Below are 24172 nucleotides of genomic sequence, written 5' to 3'. Positions count from 1 at the left end.
CTGGTTTGTGTTATAAACATCACAGACGCCTGCGCTGATAACATACAGTAATCAGTAGCCAGGATACTAGTATCTATCATGTACATGGGGAAATGAATAACCAGATTTCTCTGTGTTCCATGTAAATGTCATATCCTGAACATGATCTAAACCGGGATAAGTCTCTTAACCGGGATACTTAAGTCCATGTAAATACAGTCATTTTTCTGAAGAGGACGTCTCAAACAAATGTGTAAATGCAGACTTTACTAGACAGAGGCAGGAGGACTCAGCAGTCATATTGCTAAACAGAAATAATGAGACAGGAAGCATCGGACACGTTTACTGAAGTGTTTATTGCTTAAATTTAAAAGCTTATGTGAGCAGCAGTTGTTGTGAAGCGAACTGGTCCAGCCGATCATGTGTCGCCGTCGACACCGAAGGGAAAATATGAAAGTCGATGACGATCACATACGTTTTGCGCACACAAACATGAGCCTTCGGGTGCATCCTGTGAAACCCCAAACTCCCCACTCTGAAAAACAGGAGACAGAAAACAGAAAAACATCAACGTCAACATTCAGGCAGAATAATGTTGTCGCTTCACACAAGTAGCTGCTACAGAAGAAACACAGGTTGTCACATTTCCTTCATTTGTTTTACTACTATTTCATTTTAATGATTTAAATTCCCTTCTTCATTTCTGTGATGAGGCTGAAAGCAGCTGATTATAATCCTACACTGAATCTCAGTCAGCTGTAAATATGCCATTATTATTATTATTATTACCATCTTTATCAAAAATATACGCCAAAAAATGTTCTTTTTCATACATTTTTTAAAAAAATAGTTGTTTCATTGTTGCTTACCCTGGTAGTTTGATATCGCGCAGCTGTATTTATCCAGGAAGTAGTTTGAAAACTTGTAGTGCCAGTTATTATAATCAAAATCAGATCCATCAGTGTATTCGAATTGCTCCTGAAAAGACAAAACACTCAGTTAGGGATCAGAGACGATGAGAGATTAACATTTAACTGCCATATATTCAGGAGGAGAAAACACTGGACTGAGTCTTCACTGAAGACACAAGAACAATCTTGTCCTATGGGGCAGTACGTGGAACTCAAGCTGGATTTAAACCACATAAATCATTCTTCTTCTACTGTTGTTAGTAGTTACAGGTGCATTACCACCTCCTGACTGGAGTAGCACCAACCCTGATTAGCATGTAGCCCGAGATAACCAAGAGGATTTGTTATCAGATTTTTATATATATAAAATTTGATCCACATTGGAGACACTTGAAATGACAAGTGTAGTTTAAGAGGGTGGTTTAGTTTGACCTGCTGTCAGATCTAACAAACCGAACAGTAAAAATAAAACTCCTGCATTAGTGAGAGAGAGGAATTATTAGCACAATGTACTTAAATTTACTAAACCTGTGTTCAAGGTGGAGCTTTTAATTCTTATATAATCTAAATATATACATATCTAAACATCATAGTAAATCTACTGCTGTTTGGGGCCCTTATAGTTGGGGGCCCCAGGTAGTTGCCTACCTTGCCTCATGGTAAAGTCCTTCCTTGGCTTTAGAGGTGCTGGTAGGTGGATTTTGTTACCTTTGGACAGAGCCGGGCTAGCTGTTTCCCCTTGTTTACAGTCTTTGTGCTATGCTAAGCTAACCGCTGCTAACTCCAGATACATATTCATGCCTTTAAAAGTCTGATTACTTCTACTTTGTGTTGGATTGATCACTGAGACGAATATTCTCACATTCAACATCATCAGTTCAGCCACTCAGTCCGTCCTCTGATCACATCGAGGCGTTCGCTACTCACCCTGCGGCTTTTGGCTCCAATCCAAAAGTAATTTTTTTTCTGACTGTGCCTCCAGGCGAGACAGTCCACACGGATCTTCTGTATTTCATTGTGAATAGACACCAGGTGGCCGTCTAAGTCGTAGCATTGATCCTGAAATGTGAACATGGGTTAGTTAAACTGTCAGCGTGAGATGAGTCTGATTTCTGATGCCTGTGTGTGTGTGTTTGTATCACCTCGGCCTTATCGAAGGTTTTGGGAGTCGAGATAAATTTCATGCAGCGATCCTCATCAAGCCGGTACCATCCGTCACTACAAGACCTCTGTGGATATCTCTTACACAGGCCCGCCATAGTAGTACCATCTGTAGGAACACCAGTGCTTTCATTCTCAAACAGCTCTCACATTCACTCAATTATGATAAAACTAAGATGCAGAATTAAAACAAATCTGCCATCTGCTGGTTTCCTATCAGAAGATATCAGACCTGCTAGAAGGAAGTTATAGCAGCAGGCCCCAAAAGAAAACAGATTTGTGTAAAAAAAAAAACAACCAACATCTGTTTTTTCTTCTTTCTAACCCCCATTTTTCACCTGGTGACCCTTTGGAGGGGCCTGACCCCCAGTTTCGGAACCACTGTACTAAACTGCCCTGCAAAACAGAAAAAATTCAAGAAATTTATAATATCTTATTTTAGGATAATTATTTTTTCTTATCAAGGACAAATACTCCTGTACTGTATGTTATTAGACTTCAAGGTAACTGGTCTGAAATTGTCTTAGTAAGGCAGTGGTTCTCAAAATGGGGTCTGGTCAAAATGGGGTCCTTGAGGGGGTTCCAGGGTGTCCCCAGCAAAAAGAGGAATCATTTATTTTCACTATAATTCCATCCATAAGTAACACAATGGCAGGATGTTTGACTAGTTCTGGGTTTCATAAACTCTCTGTAATAAAACATCTAAGAGCAAAACTCTTACCAGATGGAGGTCGGTGTTAGTTTCAAGCATCTTTAACTTGAATTCTGACAGGTTATATCTTATGTATATGTATGTGTAAATATAAAATGTCTTTTTAAAAAACTAGTTTAAAGGTAACAAGGTGTTTGATGGTGGCTACATATTTATGCTACTTTCAAGAAAACGTATTACTTTTTCTCTGATCTTTGATTCTTGTGTGAAATATTGGATCATTTCAAACAGTTATAAATGAAACCATGACATTAGTTTAAAGAGGAAATGTGTATTTGGTTGAGCTGCTAACAAATTAGAGACATATAAAACATGACAAGGAGCGTCAGCTGGATGCTGCTGTCATGTAAGGGGTCACAGGTCAAAAAGGTTGAGAAACACTGTTTTAATCTGAAATCTGAAAAATAAAAAGTCACTGCAGATGACAAATAAACGTACTGTAGTCAAGTAAAAAGTGAAATATTTCCCTCTGAAATGAAGTAGAGTAGAAATAGAAGTAGAATAAAATGTACTTTAATTGTACTTAATACAGTGTTGACTGAACTTTGCTGTGATATGATGCTTTAGTCAGAGTTTAGTTCTCACCTTCTCTCTGCTCAGTGTGATGGACAAACATCAGAACCAGCAGCAGCGCTGCAGTTACCACGTCTGGACGCATTTCTCAGGGTTCACCAAGTGTCTCACTGCTAGAATACGATCTGGAGATGTAACACAGATCAGTGAAGACATGTTCAAAACAAAAGCCATGTCTACTAAGACGCTATAATTCACACATCAAACAACTTGCTGCTTTCAACAAGATAATTCAGTCTTTACACCATAAAAAGACAAAGAAGAAGAGACAAGATTAGAGCTGCAGTGATTAGCAAACTATTTTGATAACTGATCGTTTTGGGTCATTTTTAAGAAGAAAATGTCCAAATTCTCTGATTTCAGCTTCTTAAATGTGAATATTTTCTGGTTTCTTTAGTCTCTATGAAACTGAATATCTTTAGATTGTGGATAAAACAAGACATTAAAAGACGTCAGCTTGAGTTTGGGAACCAGAGATCAACATTTTTCATCAATTCTTTAAATTTCATGGACCAAACAGCTGATTGATTAATCGAGAAATTAATCAACAGATTCATTGATATCTGAAAATAATTGTTAATTGCAACTCAAGATGAGATGAAGGGAAGAAACATAAGACAATATATGCAGTATTTAAAAAGAACAAATGAAAAGAGATGAAAAGAATCATGAATATCAGCAGCCTTTAAGTGTTTAAACACTATGTGTTTATATATACGAATAAAATTAGCTGCATGGTTGGTTTATTGTGTCTTGTAGTGATTAAATGAACATCATGCTACTGTTCTTACAATGATTGATCTCCATTGTTTAAAGCTTTAGTTTGTACATTTTACTTTAACTTTTCAACATGTTGATGACTATTTTCTATTCTGTTGCTTTCTCAGTTTAACCTCTTAAACCCTTGATTTTCACAAGACATTGTCTCTTGTGTGAACGCCAACATTTCGGTGGAAATTTCTGCAAACTATCTTTAGAAACTTTGGATTCTTTACTAGAATTGAAAATGAAGCTCAATGTGTTTTAGCAAAAAAAAAACATGAGCTGATTAGTCCTGAAGAGTTTACACAATCTTTAAGATTTCCATGAAATTACAACCTGTTTTTGATACTGTTTTTCTGCAATAGTCATTCAATGTATTTACATTCTGTAATTAGCTCTCTATATAGCAGTTTTAATTAGTAAATGGACTGCATTTATAAAGTGCTTTTCTAGTCTTACTGACCACTCAAAGTGCTTTTACACCACATGCTAACATTCACACACTCATTCATACACTGATGGTGCAGCCATTGGGAGCAATTTGGGGTTCAGACGTTACATCCTGAGTCCCTTATTTGATCTCTCCTCGCTCCTCACTTGAACCGGAAGTCATTCTGGTCCACCATCTTGCAACTGTCCCAAAGCTCTTATTTCTGCTCTGAGGAGCCACCACCGACCTTCTGATTGGTGGATGACCTGCTCTACCGCCTGAGTTACAGCCTCATTTTCATTGTTAGTGGCGGAGTCCGCCATTCATGTGCTGGATTCAAATTTCCTACCTACACGAGTGATTGACGAGGAAACAGCAGCATGTAATCCATCGTTACTGTTAATCTGACCACTGATACCAGCCTCATTGTTTACTGTTGTTTACTCTCCTCCAGAGCTGTATTTAGCTGCTGCTAATGCTAACTCAAGCCCTTGTGTTTTAGCTCAGTTATAAACTCCAAAGAGTTCAGATGTTTGTTGTCCTGTTCTGTTCTCCTAAAACACACTGAGAGAAATAAACTCACCACAGATGTGTCCTTCGTTGTTCGTCCTCCGTCTGAATGTCAGATGGTCGGTCCTCACACTTTTAAACCCACCGCTCACGCCCTGAGGACACGACCCATCTGTTTAAAATGTTTACTTCAGTACTGTTTTATTTGTAAGAACAAACATGTTCAGTAAATAGCCAAGAGGGAGAGAAAAACAGGTTGTTGTCACACAAAAAACCCAAAAAACCCAAAATGTTTTGTAAAGCAGAGGCTACAACTTCCAGTTACACAGATGTTTTATAGGTGTGAGATGATATTCACACCATGTATTTTGACTGATGCTAACATTATGAAGTGACGCCCAGCCCTTTCTCTCTTCTTACACACTGTTTTGCAAAGGATGAAATTGTTGGATTTGAGCCAAAACGTGACCCCGATGTTCTCTTCTTCGCTGTATGAACTTAACACGGCGTCTGCTGCAGAAATACCGGATTTAAACGTTGGTTTCATCCCCAGCAGGCAGTGTGCACCTGCACGATCATGAAAACACCTCAGAAAATGCCAACTGCTCCGAGATAACGGCAAAAAAAAAAAAATGTTTGTGTTTCATTTCTCTAATAGTTTTGAGCTGTGAAGCCTGTGTGTGAGACATATGGGACTAGACGCCAACAGCAAACGTTCTGTTTTCTATTTGCTCTTTTGTCTTTCTTCCCTTTATAAACACGTAACTTATCTCTGATGATCTGTTGTGGAAGGAGGTGGAAGAGGAAGTGAAGTATTACAAGAGCTGGATACTGGGGTGAACGATGGTGATCATTCACTTAAAGTTCAACTATAGTAGCCAAACATTTCAACATATAGAGAAGAAGCAGTAAACTAGAAAAGGTAAATAAGGTAATGAAACTCACAAAATGTATAATCTTTATCTATATTTATGTACAATTTATGTACATTTTTTTGTTATTATTCTTTTATAACAGTGGTCTATGGGGGGAAAATGCTTCTTGGGCTGCAGGGGATTTTCTGTTGCAGTTACATGAGTGACCACTGGGGGAAACTGGCTGAGTGGACGACACAGAACATTTAGAGACTGAAGAACACAGTGTTGTGCAAAGAGATGTGAGCAGCAGAGTAGAATCACCTCGGGCCTAAAAACTATTTAAAGGTTGTTTAATTCAGTCACTATTTGCACACAAGGTGGAGGAACTGCTGAGAACAAACTTACTTACTCACAAATGTTTCCAGTGTTTGCTTTGACAACACTGATTGTGTAAACTTTCAACTGAAAAAAAGTGAATATCACACGTTTATCATATAATACATGATGTTTTCTAGATTTAATTGAGGAAAAATAATAACGACAAAGTCATGGCAGGATTTTTTAAATACTGAGTCAAAGTCCAGATACTAAAATAGACTCCATAAGATGTAATTATTATCTGCTTGTTTCCCCTGAAAATAACAAACATCCACACATGCATTAAAAACTGCTTAGACACTGAATGTACACACATTTAAATCAATAAATTATTTGCATCTTTTATTGTTGGCCTATTCTTTTTATAAATCCATTATTTAATAATCTAAGTTATGAAAAGAGTGGGTCATAACATAAAAGTCATAATTTGTAGGAATGATTTAGCTGTCTAAGCATTTTAGGGAAAATGTAAATGATGTAAAATAGTTTCTACCTGATTTTCAGCCTCATGTATGACACCGATAGAGATATAAAGAGGAAATTAAAATGTGTTTTTTATTGTAAAACACCTGCTCTCTCTGTTCATGCTACAAGTTAAAGGCTTTTCAGATGAATCCAAGCTCACAGCCCTGCCGAGCTAGCCCAGCTAGATAACATGCAGCCTTGTTAAGCTAAATAAATAAAATGTCTGTGTTCTGTGTTTATTTACTTCAGTGTTGTTGCTTTAACGAATGTGTGCTTAAAACTGGCAGCAGATTTAGGTGGCGTGTGATTGGCTGAAAGGTGAGACAGCAATTAAAAGCGTCATTACAAATAAAACTGACAAAAGGTGCATTTTGAAATACAAACATCTATTATGAAATGAAAATGATATCCCAGATTATTAGATTATTTTACATGAGGTGGCGCCAGTTACTCAGCAGTAACGATACTGATGTAATTAATGACCAGTTTGGGAAACAGGCTACTTATTAAAAATGAGACACGAAAATATTGTAGATTCATTGTAAATTAGAGCTTCATGGATGCTGGATGACATTATATGCTATAATCCAGTCAGTGTTTACTTGCAAATATAGTCTGTGACCCAGATTTCCACAATACAAGGTTGTAAAATAAGAGCAGCTTTAGATGTGATAAGATAGATTTTGATGTATCACATAGTTTTTTAAATGTTTCTTTTGAACCTACAGTTACAAGTAACCTGAATACTAGAAGGTGAAAGTCTGGGAAGTCGACACACAATGAGACACTGTGAACAATGAATTGAAAGGCCGATTTAAAAATGATGTAACCCAAAACTCAACATGATTACAATAGTTTGTGAACTTTATAACTTAATGACTTTGTACACAAGGGCTCGTCTTACGATGTACAATAAGTAAATAATAAGGTAAATGAAGCAATATCCATCTCTGCAGGTCTGCCAAGTTATTCCCTGCTGAAAGGAGTCATTGTTAGTGTAAAACATGATCTCAAAGCTACGGCGAAGTCGTGGGAAATGAAATAATAGCAAAGCAGAAGCGTCAGTGATCTGATAAAAGGCAGCGGAGTCTGTCAGACGTGACTCGACACACCAGCTGATCCTGAAAAAGGTGAGTCCTGGGAAAAGCTCTGCTTTTCTATTAAAATGAACACAATTATCACTTTATTTAACCCCAGTATTATTATAGGCTATATATATATATATATATATATAATATTAAATTATTACATTTAAATATATTTTGAACATACATGCAAGCAGCATTTAGTATCTTGCAAAGACTAATTTAATTTGAGCAAATGAAAATCGATTCTGTGGTGAAAAGTTGTCTTTGCGTGTTTACTATTATCTCCATAAGTGCACAATATATACCTCTATTATGTCAAATGTTTTTTAGAGAAATTATACCTCATATATCTGCAAATCTTATTTGTTTTTGTGCTCAATATGTCCCATTGCATGCTTCAAATTAGGTGCAATTATAATGTCGTATATATAATTGTAATTGCACATGGCTCCCTAGGGTTAGGGTTAGGAGTCCACTAAAAACATGTTTATATCAGATTTAGGTTAAGGTATATGTATTTTGAAAAGGTTCACTTGTATTGTCTCATATCACTGCGGATGTTTTACTTAAGTTAGCATTGTGAGTGCCGAAACGTAACCATGTGCAGCTATTGTTGGAAAGACAAATTAAGTACATGTACAGGTATGACCTTTTTTTGCAACTTTGTACTTATGTTCATTAAAAACTTGTTCTCATTATGTTGATTAAAAAACAAACAAACAAAAATCTGCATTTCTTTCAGCCTGAAGGTTTTGGAGCCGGGAGAGGAAACACTTTTCATAATGTAAAAATTATTGTCAGGTGGGGTCCTGGAAAATCTCCCTTATTTCAAAGCCAGTACTGATAGGTATCAGTATCTAATGGGATGAAGGTAGAAATTACAAAAATGATACATTTTTCAGAAAAATGTTTGACTCTATGGACTCGATTTTGGAGCTCTTGAGATGGTTTTTGACTCCTTCGCTCCTGACTTATAACAGGCCACACTCCCTCTTCATCACCACCATGGAGCTACTCAGTGTGTCTCTGACGCTCTGCACCATTCTGACTCTGAGCCAAGCCATGCCACTCAACTCCTCCGTCTCCAGGCACATGGGTCAGTGTGAGTACATCATGCATCACAGCTTCGACACGATGGGAGCGTACGTCCCGCAGTGCGACGCCAACGGGAACTTCCTGCCGCAGCAGTGCTCGGGGTCGACCAGGTACTGCTGGTGCGTCAACGTCATCACTGGAGAGGAGATACCCAACACAAAGACGCCGCCGGGGATCATACAAGTTGACTGCTGTGAGTGATGACATGTGTGTGTCACATTTTTTTACTTGTTGTCGGATCATAAAGCTTAATATTGCTGGGTTGAGTTCTTGAAAAGTGGTGGAATGTAACTAACTAAAATTATTTAAGTACTATACTCACTTAATACTCCACCATATTTCAGGGGCAAATATTGTACTTTTGAATTCATTTATCTACATTTGTCTATTTATTAACAGATATAGTTAGGAGTTACTCCTAAGATCAAGCTTTTGCCATAGACTAAAAATATAATGGACGTAGCCACCGTAATGTCACCTTTCACCCTGTGACGACTCCCGTTCTGAGGCCTCAAGTTTGCATTTTGACCGTCACCATCTTGGATTTTTGGAGCCAGAAGTGACCATATTTGGACAAGAGGGTGGAGCTGACCATAGCACTATCCGCTAGCTTGGTTAGCACAATGCATGGTTAACTGTGATAATGCTAATGCTAATTTTCACCAGCAAAAATAGGCTTAAAACTGTTTAAACAAAATGTGCTTACCGGAAAAACTGAACATCCGACTCTTTAGAGGGTCTTTAAATTTGACCAAACACTGAACAAGACTTTTTTAGGCGACCAAAATGTCATAATTAACTTTAATGAACTGAAAACACTGAAAACGCGCTACGGCTACGGTTATGCTACAGCTATAGTCTGTGAATCTGGGGTTACACCATGGCTACGTTACCTAAACAAGTTGTCACCATGGTAGCGACTTTTTAAACATAAGTTTGCCACGCCCCAACAGCATACGCTGCTTTATTGTCTATTTTACTCTAAATGGGACCATAATTTACAAAATGAACATTAGATTTGGAATGAAGATAAGCAATAAAATTAGGCACACTCTCTAGAACACAATTAGTACACATTTGATTTTAATGCTGAATTCTAATATTGTTTATGTTATTTGTGCAGCAGTATTTAAAGTATTTAAAATACATTTTTTTGTAGACAGGGATTTCTACTGCCCCTACGGCTGGTCCCGCTTTGGAAAACGGTGTTTCACCTTCATCAACAGCCCAAAGACATGGGTTGAAGCTGAGGTGAGGACAGATGGAGATGAATAGATTAAAAATGTCAATTCATTAATCTAGCCCTGGCGTGATGAAGAAAATGACCAAAACTCTTTGCTGTCTTCTTCCTTGCAGAGTTACTGTCTGTTTGAACGTGCTAACCTAGCATCCATCCACAGTTACGAGGAGAATCATTTCATCCAGGCTCTGACCAGAGGAGACACCTTCGATTTCCCTGAAACCTGGATTGGAGGCTTTGATGCCATACAAGTATATGGACATTGATATTTGAGAATTATTATTATTGTACATTTTTACACAAATACATAACCCGAACAGATATATTTTGGCAAAGTTCCCTTAATTTTAACATTGAATTGTGACAAAGATACTAGTAAGGGAAGATATTTTACAGTTGACCAATAAATATTTCTATCAGATGAAAGCAACAGTAATTATGAGATGAATTTTGAATAGTGAACCCCACTGGGAATCCAACTGTTATGAGCTTAAATGTTAAAATGTTAAATCTTGAGCATAGAGTTCAAAATACATAGAAAAACAGCCCATAAAACATGTAATGCACATGTAAAATGTAACTAATTTGCAAATGTTTCTGTGTTTGTCTGTCTGTAGCACTCTGTTTGGATGTGGAGCGACGGCTCCAAGTTCTACTACAACAACTGGTACACGGACTACAACGTTGAAAGAATGGAGAAGTGTCTGATGATGAATTATGGATGTAAATAAACTGCACATACACATGCATACAAACTTTTAATATTCATTAAAAAGTTTACACTCAGGATGAACATCCTGCTTGTGCTGCCATCTAGTGGTTGTTACCGGCTCTGTTGCCAGAGGACTTCGGCATTTTAATGCAAATGCTACATCACAGCAGGATAGTCACATGACCTCTGACTCTTAACCCCTAGAGGTCCATACGACAGGTTACTGTACTTAAACAAACAGCCTGCTGTTCTCTGTAAACTTGCTTAATTTATACTAACTGCACAGTGGATCGTACAGCCTCAGCTGAGACTGAATATTACATCAAAACATCCAAATATATCTAGTCAAGTCAATTTTATTTGTATCGTACCTTTCATACACAATGGCAGTTCAAGATGCTTAACATCAGCATAAAAGCAATCAACGTGATAAAATCACGTTAAAGCAACGTTAAAAAATATTCTGTACCCAGAACAAGATCCAGTTGGACAATCTCTGGGTCTAAGATTGTCCAGCTGCAAACATCTGGGAAACCGCGGCTGTGCGAGCCAATGGGAAGTGAGTAGGGTCTGACGTGAGGTACGTTTTACTTTATTGAATCTGTTTTGAAAACGTTCACACATCACATTTCTCTGATCAAGACTCTAAGCAGCATTAACATCGTGTTTTTTGTCAGGTAAAAAACTAGACAATTACTCATTCTTGTAAAGTGTAAAATAAATATTGGTCTAAATTACCTAAAACATACAACCTGGCTGACATTACATAAGGTGTCAGTGATGTTATTCTGTTGGACAAGCTCTTGTTTATGTTAGTCCTCTAAAATGATGTGAAACAGATTCAAATATAATATATCCTGTGGAATCAAACAGAAAACATAAACTTTATAAAGTTTGTAATGTCAGTGTTCGATTTTAGTGAATTGCGCTTCCTTCAAACCATAAACATACCAGGGGTGTGCCTGAATACAAATACGTTATTCGACAAAGCACAAATAGTGGGTTTTTTTTACAAATATTTGTTTCATACAAATATTTTAAAAATTATTCGTTTTCAGGAAGAAAAAAAAACATGTTAAATACCAGCGCACAGGTCGGTTACATCACTATCTCAGTGTCTCTCCTCTGCTCCGCTGTGACGTCTATCAGCAGGTCTCAACGAGGGGAGTCACATCCACCTGCTACATGATGCACATTTCCTTATTTGGACATCACTCCCGGAGTTGGGGGTGTTCCCCAGAGATAAAACTGAACTAAAGACACAAATGAAGTGCTCCCAAGGGAACACTTCATGAACACTTATTGTAACACTTTAATTTCCTAAAATTAAAAGCTTAATAAAAACAAAAACAGGATTTTTAAGCCTCTTTCCACTTTTATTCGAATACAAATACAAATAATTTTGCTGCCTAAACAAATACAGATACAAATACAAATACTGGGCCCTCTGCACATCCCTAATACATACAAAACAATATAGAAATTAAAAAAATATATATTTTCTGTAATTTTTTTAACTACATCCCTCTCAGGATTATAAGGTACCTATGCTTCGTTAACAAACACAAAATCACAGAATACAACCAGCTTATGTTTAAAAACACATTAACAAACTACATTTACTGTTTGCATTAAGTTGGACAGTTTTCTCTTTATTTCACTCTGCAAACGTTAAAATGCTAAGTTGGTTATGATAGTTAGAAACATATTTATAAGAGACTGAAGACAATGTTATATTTGCACTGTAATACTATAACATTTCACTCTTATGTTGCCTTCTTTAATTGTTTTTTCCCCAGAAGTGATAGTACTGTTACACTCTCAGTCTGAACTGTTGTTTGTGACAGAAAAGGAAGTGACGCTTCTCATCTAGTCTCTTCCTATTGGCTCACAGACCTGATGTTCAATATGTCAGTCACTAAAAGTCTAACCCTGCCCGCACAGAAAGTTTACTGACGAGAAGGAAATGTCAGACTGAATAATATGCTGATAATAAAACATCATTCAGTCTGAATATTAAGCTAAAGATTTTACACCTGTGAAGGATCTGGTATGATAATCCTACCTACAGTCAACATTTTCATTGTATTTACAGCTTGAAAACCCACAAAGTCAAATAATACTGTCCTCCATTTTGCAGATGAGCATAACTGGAACTACGCCTCCTGCAATGAAAGTCTCCCTTTCGTTTGTGCCAAGAGGATCTGAACTCAGACCTGACTCTGCTGCACCCGACAGCTGGAGTGACGTTTCCTCTCATTCCATTCCTTGTTTTTGTTAAATATCATCAATAATATTACGCACACACATAGCTTTTAGAGGTTTTGTTTTGTCTTTTAGAGGTTAATTTTGTTTGCAAAGATGTGACTTCCCCAGATGTGGCCCGAGTCTAACTAATCCACCAGCAAATATTTGATCCAGATGAATCCATCTGATTCGGGGCTAACCAGTCTTACCCGTCTCATATCTGGACCAGTGTATAACCTTTTAAGTACTAAATTACTTTTTTTTTTTTTAAATGTGTCAATAAAAATGTACAACACTGAACTGTGAAAGCATTTGTCTCACAAAATAAGGACATTTTCTACATACATGGACGACACAATGAGTTTCAAACTAAAAGTATGAATGGTGTAAACAGAACCTGGTATCTGGTATCTATTTCTTTCATCAAGTTAGTAATTTGTGCCATCAAATTATTAAAATGTCCCTTTTATTACTAATAAAAAGTATACTTCCTTCCCTCCATTCATTCAGTCATTCATTGGCTTTGAAGCAACTCTTTGTAAGCGTAATACATAGATGTGACAGTCAACATTTTCTAATAAAGTGAACTTTTATATTTTTTTTAAATGAACTTTTATGTTTTTTAGATATAGAATATCTCATTAATAGGATACTAATATCACAAAACAACAAAGCAGGTTTGTCACTCAGCAGCAGATGAGCAAAAACAAGAGATAATAAACACGATGACAGATTTAGAAGCACATGTGTGACACACAGGTGAGTCATTACAGTTCGACTCACAAATAAGACGCCTTGGTTTTGAAAATGAGTCAGATGATGTTCTGTTCACACGCTGATAATATGGGGACATTAGTCTGTTCGTACACCTACGCTATGGAGACACATGGGATTAAATTTGCTTTTGGTGTTAAAGTTTGAACCTGAAACCTTTTAACATACATTGATGTTACGGTGAGATGTCAGAATTACTGGTTAGGCAGCTTATGGTTTAGGCTGATAAATCATAAATGTATAACATTAAGTTAATAAATGTCCACACTTCTTTAATAGTACAAGTTGATGTTTGCATTTGTGTCTGTTGAGGCCTTTGATTTCGTAACGCGGCACCTCGTACCCTTTTGGACTCGGAACAAACATCAGTCGCTCCATTGCTCAACTGTTTTTCCTGAAAATGATGGACTGCAACGCCTACACAGAGAACATTTATATAGTAATAATAATAATAACAATTAACTAAAGAGAAAAGCATAATAAATCAAGCAAATCTCAATGTTCAAAATCTTTGAAAGATGCCTTTATTAGAGGTAAAGTAATTAACCCCTTTAGATCACATGACCCATCCTTCTTAATTTAAATGCACTTCTGTATGAGGGGCCAAGCAAGCCATAATTCATTGTAGCCCTCTCATATACTTTTTCATTTTCTTATACATATTGTATTTATTAGGGCTGCAACAATTAGCTGATCAATCAATTAGTCAATAGAAAAATTAATCAATAACTATTTTGCTATAATTGATGAATCATTTCAAGTTGTTTTTTCAATCAAAACACCAACATTTTATAGTTTCAGGTTCCCAGTTGTGAGAATTATCAGCAGCTTTTTTGATCTCTTTGGTCTCAGGTCATGAATCAGGAAGGATTATTTCCCAACAAGTAGTTTATTGTTTAAACATGATTCCAGGAGTACAATTCTGATTGAGAAATACTGAATCTTTTACTTGTTTTGTTGGTTGATATATATATAATATATTTATTTATATACATATTTTCCAGCCTGGATTAACTCTTCATGATTATTGCCTACACCTGATTTAAACCAGCTAAATGTTTAAGACAATTCTGCAACCCCTGGGTTTATAAAAACATCTCAAACTAAATACATAATTCAGAACTTAATCTGAAAAACAATATTGCTTTTCTCAGTTTCTTTACATTTTGGAGATGGAACTAACTGGAAACTGCTTATAGACATATGTTCAGTAAATTCTGACTTATCAGTAAACTCTTTAGTTGTTTTTGCCCTTTTGTTCCTTCACAAACCTCAGCTTGACCATGTAAAGCGATGACTCAGGTTGGGTAAACTGTCCCAGCAGGTATTGACCAATTTCCACAGATCAATAAAAGTTGGGGGAGGACATCCACACAGAGAGAGAGAGACAGACAGAGGATAAATACTTGGTCAAATCACATTTGAGGGACAGGAAAAGAGGTGAAGGCACACTGAAGACAGCGGAGTGATTGACCAGAATTTGAGAAAAGTAACTTTATTGACAGTAGACAATGAAGACGCTACTGTTGCTGTGTCTCTGTGTGTTTGTTGCCTGGGCTCAGGACGATCTGGACTATGATGACTATGGCTTGGTGAGTGAACGAAATTATTATCAATATCCAAACACTTCAAAAGATACCGAATTTGTCAGACTGAATATCGAGGACATGTGAACATATTATTACCCACAAAATGTCTATTTGATGGAATGACAGCCAAGAGTTTGAATATTTTAGAGTAAACATTATTAAAATATATATTATTGAAATTTTACTTGAAGGATCAGACTTTTTAGTTATTTTAGTTTTTGTGTTCCCCAAAATCAGGAAGCAGATTCAAAGTCTGTATTCATCATAATGCTAGAAATAGCATTCTTGAATTATATACCAATCAAATATCCAATTAAGTTAATCATTGTGTGATTATATATATATATATATATATATATTATAAGACAATCTAATCAATACTTCTATAGCACCAAAAGCACCAGAACTCACATCATAAAGTGTCCATTTACAATCTCAAACATGATAGAAAAAATTATATTTATCTTCCAGTGTGTTCACAGAAGTTTCCTGTTGTTTTCCTTTTATAGGACCCCACGGGCGCAGCAGCGGGAAGTGGAGGGGTACGTAGAACAAATATGCTTCACTTATTTTAGTTATGTCATTACTTTACTTCTGTCGTTCATCATGTCTTTTTTCCTCTTGTTTCATCGCATGCCCAGGCTCTACATGCTCGTGGTCACCGTCCACTTTCGAGGGGAGGGGACAGGTACACCCCTAGCCAACATAACCCACCCCCTATAAGCGGCACCGGCAGGTACGTTCACATGAAGACACATGACAAAAAAACAATAATAAAAGAAAGAAAGATAGACTGACAATTATAATACATTCTAATGCAGTCGTCCACACTGCAAACACTATCTGACTTCATATGATAATTAGTCATCAGTGTCTTTCAGTGTGTGTTTGATATGTTGGTGAAGTGTCTCTCACTCTGTGATCAGATACCGTGAACGCCAAACCCAATCCCGAGGCGGAAAACCAACCGCCCAGGAGAAGGTGGAGCAGCCGGAGGCAGGAGGATGCACACACGCCTCAGAGGAGATGGTAGGAGGAGCCAGCCGTGGATGTGACATGTTTTAGTTCAGTAGTTCAGTGACGACAGAATGCATAGATGATACAGTACTGCTGACCATTTTCCAAAGCATACCATTAGTTTGTAGACCGCTTGCTTCCAGACAGCCAGTGGTTTCAATTCATTTTAGGATGCAATGAAAATCAACAGACAGAAATTAAACTTTTTGTATTCCATAATTCCTTTAACATTAGTAATCCCTCATTATTTTAGTTCAGATTGTCGTTTCATGATAATGAAGTCTGTAGTCTGCTGCCAAAGAGCAACACTTTCATTCAAATCTCTTATGTTGGAGCGTCTTTGAAGTAGGAAAATGCTTTTTTGTGCTTAATTCTTCCGCAGTAATGACATAATAGTGACAAATGCTGGTGTAAGTGCTAATGTAAAGTATTCAGAACTGCCAGTAAATGGTTCTACAAGTAAAGATAGAACAACAAAAACTTATTTCCTGTTTGGAATAGTGAGCGATGATATAAAAGGAGAAAAAAGAACAATAAATGTTTTAAAAGTATTTTAGTCACAGATGTACAGAAAAGTAACTACGTTTTTCTGTCCACCAGGGTGTTCTGTGTCCCAATGGCTGCGAGCTGAAGACCATGCTGCAGAAGCAGGAGAGGAACGTCAAGAGTGTAAATGAAAGCTCATTTGCTTTTTCTATTTTTCTATTTTTCCCTTCACTTTTTATTACCTTGTCTCAGCTTGTCACAAGAGCTTTTGTAGGGACCACAAATCAGGCTGGAAATCAGTTTCAACTAAGATTTTCTGTGTCAAAATTGGTCAAAATTTGAATGAACTGAATTGACTGATCTGTTGTTTTTCTCACAGAGCATCGTTGAACTCAAGCCTCAGGTGGATGAATTGACCCGCTCTACTAACAACATCTACAACTATGTCAACAGCATGTCCTTCACTCTGAGGGAGAGACAGAGAGTTATCGGTGGTAAGTGATGAAAAAGCATGCCTGATGATTTTTGTTCCATGAATAGTAAGAAAAGATAATACACCATGATGGCCTAATGTTGCATCAGCCTGATGATGTTGGTGAATTGTGGTCTTTGGAATGAAAAATTAGTCTGCCATTCCAAAAAGGTGCAAAAGTCAACACTTTACTTTACAGGTTGGTAATTTCTTAAGAATTTTCTGATCAATAAATTACAATTAATTGTTTGTATTGTATTTTAGTCAGGGCAGAGCAGGTTAGCTAAGCATGCAAAAATGTGAAATATGTCAACAACATATCATATACAGTATCAATAATAAAGTTTCCAATGATAAATTAATAACGGATGATAATTTCATTTGGATTAAATGAAACTTAAAATAAATATAAACCAAATACTGTAATTTCAAGTTAAAGACAACTTTTTTTTCTTTTTCAATTATTTACAATAATATGAGAAACTTTATAAAAGAGACTTTTTTTTATAAAAGCTTTGATTATTCCAAAAGCTAAATATTTTTGGGGGTAAAAACATTATTGTCTTTAAAAAAACATATAAATTTGTTCCAAATTTGCAAAATATATTGGGTATAACTTTTTTTGTGATGGTTCTTCCAAAAAGGCTATTACAACAGAAGTGGAAGCTCACTGCCAGCAAAAAGTATTTTTTCAGTTAGATTCTTCCTTTTTTAAATCATTTTTACCCCTAAAAATAAAGAATAAATAAACAATTTGAAAATTGCTCAAGCTTAAAACAAGAAAATTACCTGTATTGTATCTATAATGGTGATGGCTACTGTACATCACCATTGCCATCACATTAATTGTTTCTGTGTATCATCAGCATCATTGTCATCATCCCTGCCGACAATACTTTTATGTTCGGACCATAAACTTCAATCCAAAATATGGAGCCTTTTGTTTTAAGTGCTATAGGTTTTACTGCCAATGCAAACAAAAATGGCCTGAAGGGGCAACCCTGTCACGTGAAAAATGAAAATGTTTATTAAAGATTCTGATGTACACAAATCCCAAATGTGCACAAAAAACAGTTTGCGGTCTCAAAAGTGAAAATATTTGGTCTGTAAGATGCCAAAAATTGTGAAAATGCCTGTCACAATTTCCTAAATTCCAATGTGAAATGTTTATATTACTAGTTTTTTTTCGACCAACAGTCCAAAACCCAAAGATATTTTTTAAAGTTTATAATGATATAAAATGCAAAAACAAAGAAATTGAATTGAAATGCTAAAACCAATTAATTTTTGGTATTTCTTGCTAGAAAAAACGATGTTAATGACTAATTGTTTCAGCTCTAGAACTATTACGTCAAATATCAGGGAGACTTGGATAAAGCATTAACATGGACTTATTGTGCGCTTATTGTGTTTGTACAATGTAATCATGTATAAAGACATTTTCTCATATCTTAGAATTTGTTTTCTATATTTCCCTTAATTTCCTCCATCTTTTCCTCCTCTCAGACAACAGCAGGGTGATGAGTCAGTACACTGATCAAGTGGAGGAACAACATGCCTACATCAAGAACACAGTCGACACTGTCTTCCCTTCCAACATCAGAATACTGAGTGTAAGTAAAGATGATACAGCTCAAACAAAGGAAACGTTGTGTATGTTGATGTTATGTTATTATGTTATGTTAAAATTCTAAAATGTTTCTTTTTTATTTGTAAGTAATAAAGTATCATCTTGTAAAGGTCTAATGTTGCATATAAATCAATCCCAAAAACAGTCAAAACTCAATGACATCACTTGAGAGGGATCAACAGATCCCAAGATCTGTAGTATCCAACCTCAAGACCGCAAACACTGTTAATGTACAATATAATGTGTTGTGACTACAGGGGGTCCTGGACAAGATCAGGCAGAAGATCCAGAAGCTGGAGAAGGCCATCCAAGCCCAAAGGGAAGCATGCAAGGAGCCATGCACAACCAAATGTCCCATACCTGTCGTGTCTGGTAAGTGTGGGGCTTTTTAGTGCCCCCTAGAGGCTGTAACATTAATTAAATGCCACACTATGAAAGTTTTAGTGGACACAATCAAATGAAAGGTTGATCCTCTAGGGAACAGGAATGGGATCTATAAATGCTGTGATAAATGTGTTGATAGATAAGGACATAACCACCATCAGGTATCTATACTAATGGGGAAATAAGGTCAGTAGTTACCTTGCTTTGGACCAAAGTATTGGACGGACAAATAAACAGACAAACCCACCAATATCGCCATCTTTAGGACCCATTGGTAAAAATACAACAGAAGTCAATAAAGTAGATTGTGTACATTCTTATTTTACCCCAGATACAAAAGTTACTTAAACTGCGAATTGCTTCTGTGGTCTTTGACGGAAGATATTAGGAACACTGGCGGGACATATCAGACATCTAAATCATTAATATTCATCAGTTTCAATGTATATTTGTCAGCCCTTCATACAACAATCTAAAAGTATATACATGTACAGATATTTTTGTGTGTTTAACCCATCTCCTGCATGATTCAGGCAAGGAGTGCGAGGACGTCTTCCGTCGTGGAGGAAGAGACTCCCAGATGTATCTTATCAGGCCCGATGCCTTCTACCCTCCATACAAGGTCTTCTGTGATCAGACTACCCAGAATGGAGGTAAGAATATAAATTGTAGGCCACATACACTAATTCTTAAATGACTTGATTTGTTTCTGTACAAAAATCCAATTTTGACCTTCAGTTTTCTTGACAGGTATTCCACATAGGCTTTAAAAGCCAGTCTAGTATTGACCCAGATTCTCAAGTATTTATAAAATTTTAACAATGTGAGAGCCCTGAAGGGTATGGATATGGGCAAATGGCTGGATACTCTTGAGAATAGCATACATTTTATTTTGTCAGAATTTAAAACAAGTCTATGTTTGAAGAGAGATTTTAAATGTATCAAAAGCAGACTTTAGATTTGTAATTGCTATTAGCGTATAAAACAGTATCATCTGCATAAAAGTGCACGTTTCAATGTACATTAAGAGAGCCTCTTTTACTCTCCCAGGATGGCTTCTCATCCAGAGCAGGCTTGATGGCAGTGTCGACTTCGGCCGACGCTGGGACGATTATCGACGTGGTTTTGGAAACATCGCCTTTGATGTCGGCAAGGGTCACTGCCAAACTCCTGGTAAGACATTCACAATATAAAACCAGAGACGAGGGGTTGTGTTGAATGAGGCACAACCTACCTAGTGGGATGGAAACCATTTTATTATCTTAAACATGTATGTTGTATAACTTTGACTTAATTTCTGCATTATTCCAGTAATTTGTGCTTGACTAGCATACCTTTCTCCTCCATCATGTAACAGGTGAATACTGGCTGGGTAACGATCGCATCAGTCAGGTGACCAAGATGGGCCCCACTGAGGTTCTCATTGAGATGGAGGATTGGACAGGAGCCAAGGTGAGTCATGAAGACTTCTAGGTCAGCCCTGGATGGGATTTTAAAGACATGAATCTTGTTAAAAATGAGTTTTGGTTTCCTATGGATGCACATGATCCTGTTTCATGGAAAACTTTGGATTCCTCATGGTTTACTCACTACATGCCAGCATGTAAATACTCAAAACAATGAATGAATTGCAGATTTTTGAACAATCTAATGTCTTTTAAGACTATTACATGAATCCTCCACTATGTGCTACCCCTAACATCCTGTTTAGATTTTATTTTACACCCTTATACCTTTATAATGGTTTTACTTGACAAGTTAATCAGCAAATACAAGTTTTCCCCCTACCCCTTCTTCAAGTCTCTATTAGAAAGGAAAGACAACTTCCAACGGTTTCTTCTATCATTTAGGTCCACGCCCAGTATAGCCACTTCACCATCCAATCAGAGTCGTCCAACTACATCATGGCAGTTGATGGTTATTCCGGTAACGCTGGCAACTGTTTCCTGGACGGATCCTTGGAACTCTTTGGTGAAAACCGCACCATGACCATACACAACGGCATGCAGTTCAGCACCTACGACAGAGACAATGACAACTGGTAGGTGTCCTGTTTGTGAGCATGTTCAAAAGATTATGGTAACGGTTATAAAACCAACAAGTCCTCCAAACAAACCAACAAAATACATAATTTGCTTTACAAAACAACCCATTTGAGTGTTTTCTGATATGATGCCCTTATCAAACTTTTATCAGCATATTTTATTAGTCAAAAATCATTACAAAAATGTTTATGACAGTTTTCTGACGTGTTACCTCTACAGTAAAAGTTTGGTAATATTTAGTTACAAAAACTACTTGGTTAAGGTTAGAGAACGATTATGCTCATGACTGAAAGAAAACAAAGTTGACTGTGGGTCGGCAATGGGAAGTGAACAGTAGTCTCTCGTGTCAAAATCACACTCCTTTAATACACTCACCCTGACCACCCTGTTTCAGGCTCCATATCAACTTTGTGCCACTTCCATCTTTGCTCCTGACAGACAACAATCATACTTCACACCGACACTATAGGATCTTTTCACGAACAAAGGCACTACAAAAAGTTCACACTGTTTAATGAAGAGACATATTTCTACCACCATGGTCGTCCTGTCTCATAATTGTCTAAAAACATCTTTAGTGAAGCTGTTTGTTCTATAGCAGAGCAGGGTTAAATAAAAGAGTCTGATAAATGACAACAGCTTCATTCCCAGGTTAGCACTGTCAAGACTGTTTTCCATTTCTCAATGGCACGAATTCACATGTTAAAGTTAATTTGAACTTGCCATGAAAGATTTTGCCACAAAATACCACTGTTTCAAATGTTTGTGTGAAATGCTTTGTTTTCATGCAGTCATTTTATAAGTCAGTGTCAGACTTATCTCTGTCTCTGTTTGCTTTAACCAGGATCCCTGGCGATCCCTCCAAACAGTGCTCCAGGGAGGACGGAGGCGGCTGGTGGTACAACCGCTGCCACTCTGCCAATCCCAATGGCCGATACTACATAGGTGGAGCCTACACACGCCATATGGCCAAGCATGGCACAGACGACGGTGTGGTGTGGATGAACTGGAAGGGAAGCTGGTATTCGCTCAAGGCCATCAGCATGAAGGTCCGGCCTTACTTTCCTAAGACCGCCAGATAAACATGTCGGAGGGTTTCGGCACATATAACACGTACAGGACACCACCAGACAAACTGAGCCACCAGAATTATGATTTGTAATTTTCAAACAATATTTAAGTGTTTCTTTCATTTTGGCAGTAACCTGTATGTTGATGGACACAACACAGTTACACACAACTTATAAGTAAGAAATAAAAACACTGAAGATATAGAAAACAAAATTGTAAGAGAAAAGTTATATGCAGCATTAAGCTCATTAAACTTAATGTCAAATAAACTCATGTCTACAGAAAAAGAGAGAAACCTGACTGGTTGTGAGTAAATGTACTGTGATCTGTCCTTTCTTGTTATATGTGAAGCCTTCAGTGTGCACTACCAGGACAAGTTGATGCCAACTGTCCTCCGCTACTCAATAAACACATTGAGGAACATAATTTCTGTCTGGTCTGATTGTTATTTCACTGCACTTCAGGGACAATAGAAACCTCAAGCAGAACCCGGCTCTTGGTGGGCGGCCATCTGCTTTGACTGGTTGGGTTATTTCCATTCCTCAAGTGCCCTTGAACAAGAAACTAAATCCTCCCTGCTCCAACTTGTGAAAATGAAACAGAAAAATGTATCACAGAGAAATATAGAAAATTTGGATTCAAGACAAGTAAGAACTGACCACAGTGTAGGTGGTCAATACAGGTGAAATTTATCAATTTAAAGGTCTTCCTTTTTTCCACTGGAAATTGTCACTCATAAACTTGGTAATGAGGAACAATTTGATAAGAAACAGACAACATAGGATTAGGATTAGCAGAGGTAACAAAATTGTGTCTGTAATGCTTTATCCTGATCCATGACCCTGTTTACACTTGGTTTTAAAATGCGCCTTGGGTGATCAGATCACAAGTGGACAGCGCTAAATACAAGTATAAATGACCACCAAGACGCACTGTGATCTGATCCCTCAAACCACTTACCAAAGTGGTCTTGGATGCATTTGGCCACATATCTTTTGCAGCGCAAACGCTAATGCGTCCTAATGCATCTCCGGCAAGGATGTAAGAGGAAAATATATCATCAATGCAGGACGTTGTCATTTTGGTGACAGCGCACCAATGCCAAATGACTTTGCCCTGCCAATCTTAACAGTTGGAATAGCCTGTACATGTATATTAGTTCTTGAAACAGTTTTGTTTTCTTAGCTAGCCCGTGTGAAACAAATCTGGAGCTTTTCTGGTGACAGACTGACGTAAAAACTGTACACAGGGCCCTTTGACCTCTGAGTGGAAGTGACATAGGCAATAATGGAATCTGTGGTAACTCAAGTGGTCAGATGGACACCTTCAAGACACACTGTGATGTGTTGTGTCTCAGCTGTCCACTTGTATTTGTATCACCAAAACGCATTTTAAAACAACATGTAAACAGCCTCTAAGATCCTACAACTAAAATGACTGAAGAAAAACACACAGTGAGTTGGATACAAACAGAAATGATGATTTTTCATGTAGACGGGGAAATAAATAATGTAACGGAGGAAGAATGAGGAGTCTGTGAATTCAGGGCTAATATTCAAATCAGTGTAGTCACTGAACAGAACT

The 24172-nt window shown here is 37.1% G+C and overlaps 3 protein-coding genes across 4 annotated transcripts; 2 read left to right on the top strand and 1 right to left on the bottom strand.

Moving 5' to 3' along the window:
• Positions 1-316: 316 nt before the first annotated feature.
• Positions 317-5518, bottom strand: LOC121889781 (C-type lectin 9a-like). Of its 2 annotated transcripts, XM_042402021.1 has the most exons (7): positions 5459-5518; positions 5112-5193; positions 3349-3461; positions 2033-2160; positions 1818-1949; positions 849-957; positions 317-514 (listed from the first exon to the last, which is right to left on the bottom strand). In XM_042402021.1, exons 3-7 carry the CDS (start codon positions 3419-3421, stop codon positions 447-449), a joined length of 510 nt encoding a protein of 169 aa, XP_042257955.1. In that variant the 5' UTR covers positions 3422-3461; positions 5112-5193; positions 5459-5518; the 3' UTR covers positions 317-446. The 2 variants fall into 2 exon arrangements, with proteins under 2 accessions (XP_042257955.1, XP_042257954.1); XM_042402020.1 differs by lacking the exon at positions 5459-5518 and having other exon boundaries at positions 5112-5251.
• Positions 5519-8584: 3066 nt separating this feature from the next.
• Positions 8585-13536, top strand: LOC121889755 (ladderlectin-like). Its single transcript, XM_042401971.1, has 6 exons — positions 8585-8627; positions 8807-9114; positions 10081-10172; positions 10278-10412; positions 10779-10884; positions 13014-13536. The coding sequence occupies exons 2-6, from the start codon at positions 8832-8834 to the stop codon at positions 13079-13081; spliced, it is 684 nt and encodes a 227-aa protein (XP_042257905.1). The 5' UTR covers positions 8585-8627; positions 8807-8831; the 3' UTR covers positions 13082-13536.
• Positions 13537-15191: 1655 nt separating this feature from the next.
• On the top strand, positions 15192-23014 carry fgb (fibrinogen beta chain). Its single transcript, XM_042402042.1, has 12 exons — positions 15192-15529; positions 16132-16219; positions 16410-16512; positions 17101-17169; positions 17366-17480; positions 18965-19071; positions 19346-19460; positions 20006-20125; positions 20523-20645; positions 20830-20924; positions 21323-21513; positions 22362-23014. The coding sequence occupies exons 1-12, from the start codon at positions 15406-15408 to the stop codon at positions 22597-22599; spliced, it is 1488 nt and encodes a 495-aa protein (XP_042257976.1). The 5' UTR covers positions 15192-15405; the 3' UTR covers positions 22600-23014.
• The last annotated feature ends 1158 nt before the right edge of the window (positions 23015-24172 follow it).

The sequence above is a fragment of the Thunnus maccoyii genome, chromosome 22 (assembly GCF_910596095.1).
Source record: "Thunnus maccoyii chromosome 22, fThuMac1.1, whole genome shotgun sequence".
In the NCBI taxonomy this organism is placed as follows: domain Eukaryota; kingdom Metazoa; phylum Chordata; class Actinopteri; order Scombriformes; family Scombridae; genus Thunnus; species Thunnus maccoyii.
Note: the sequence above shows the minus strand (reverse complement) of the source record. Positions and strands in the feature narration are given on the sequence as shown.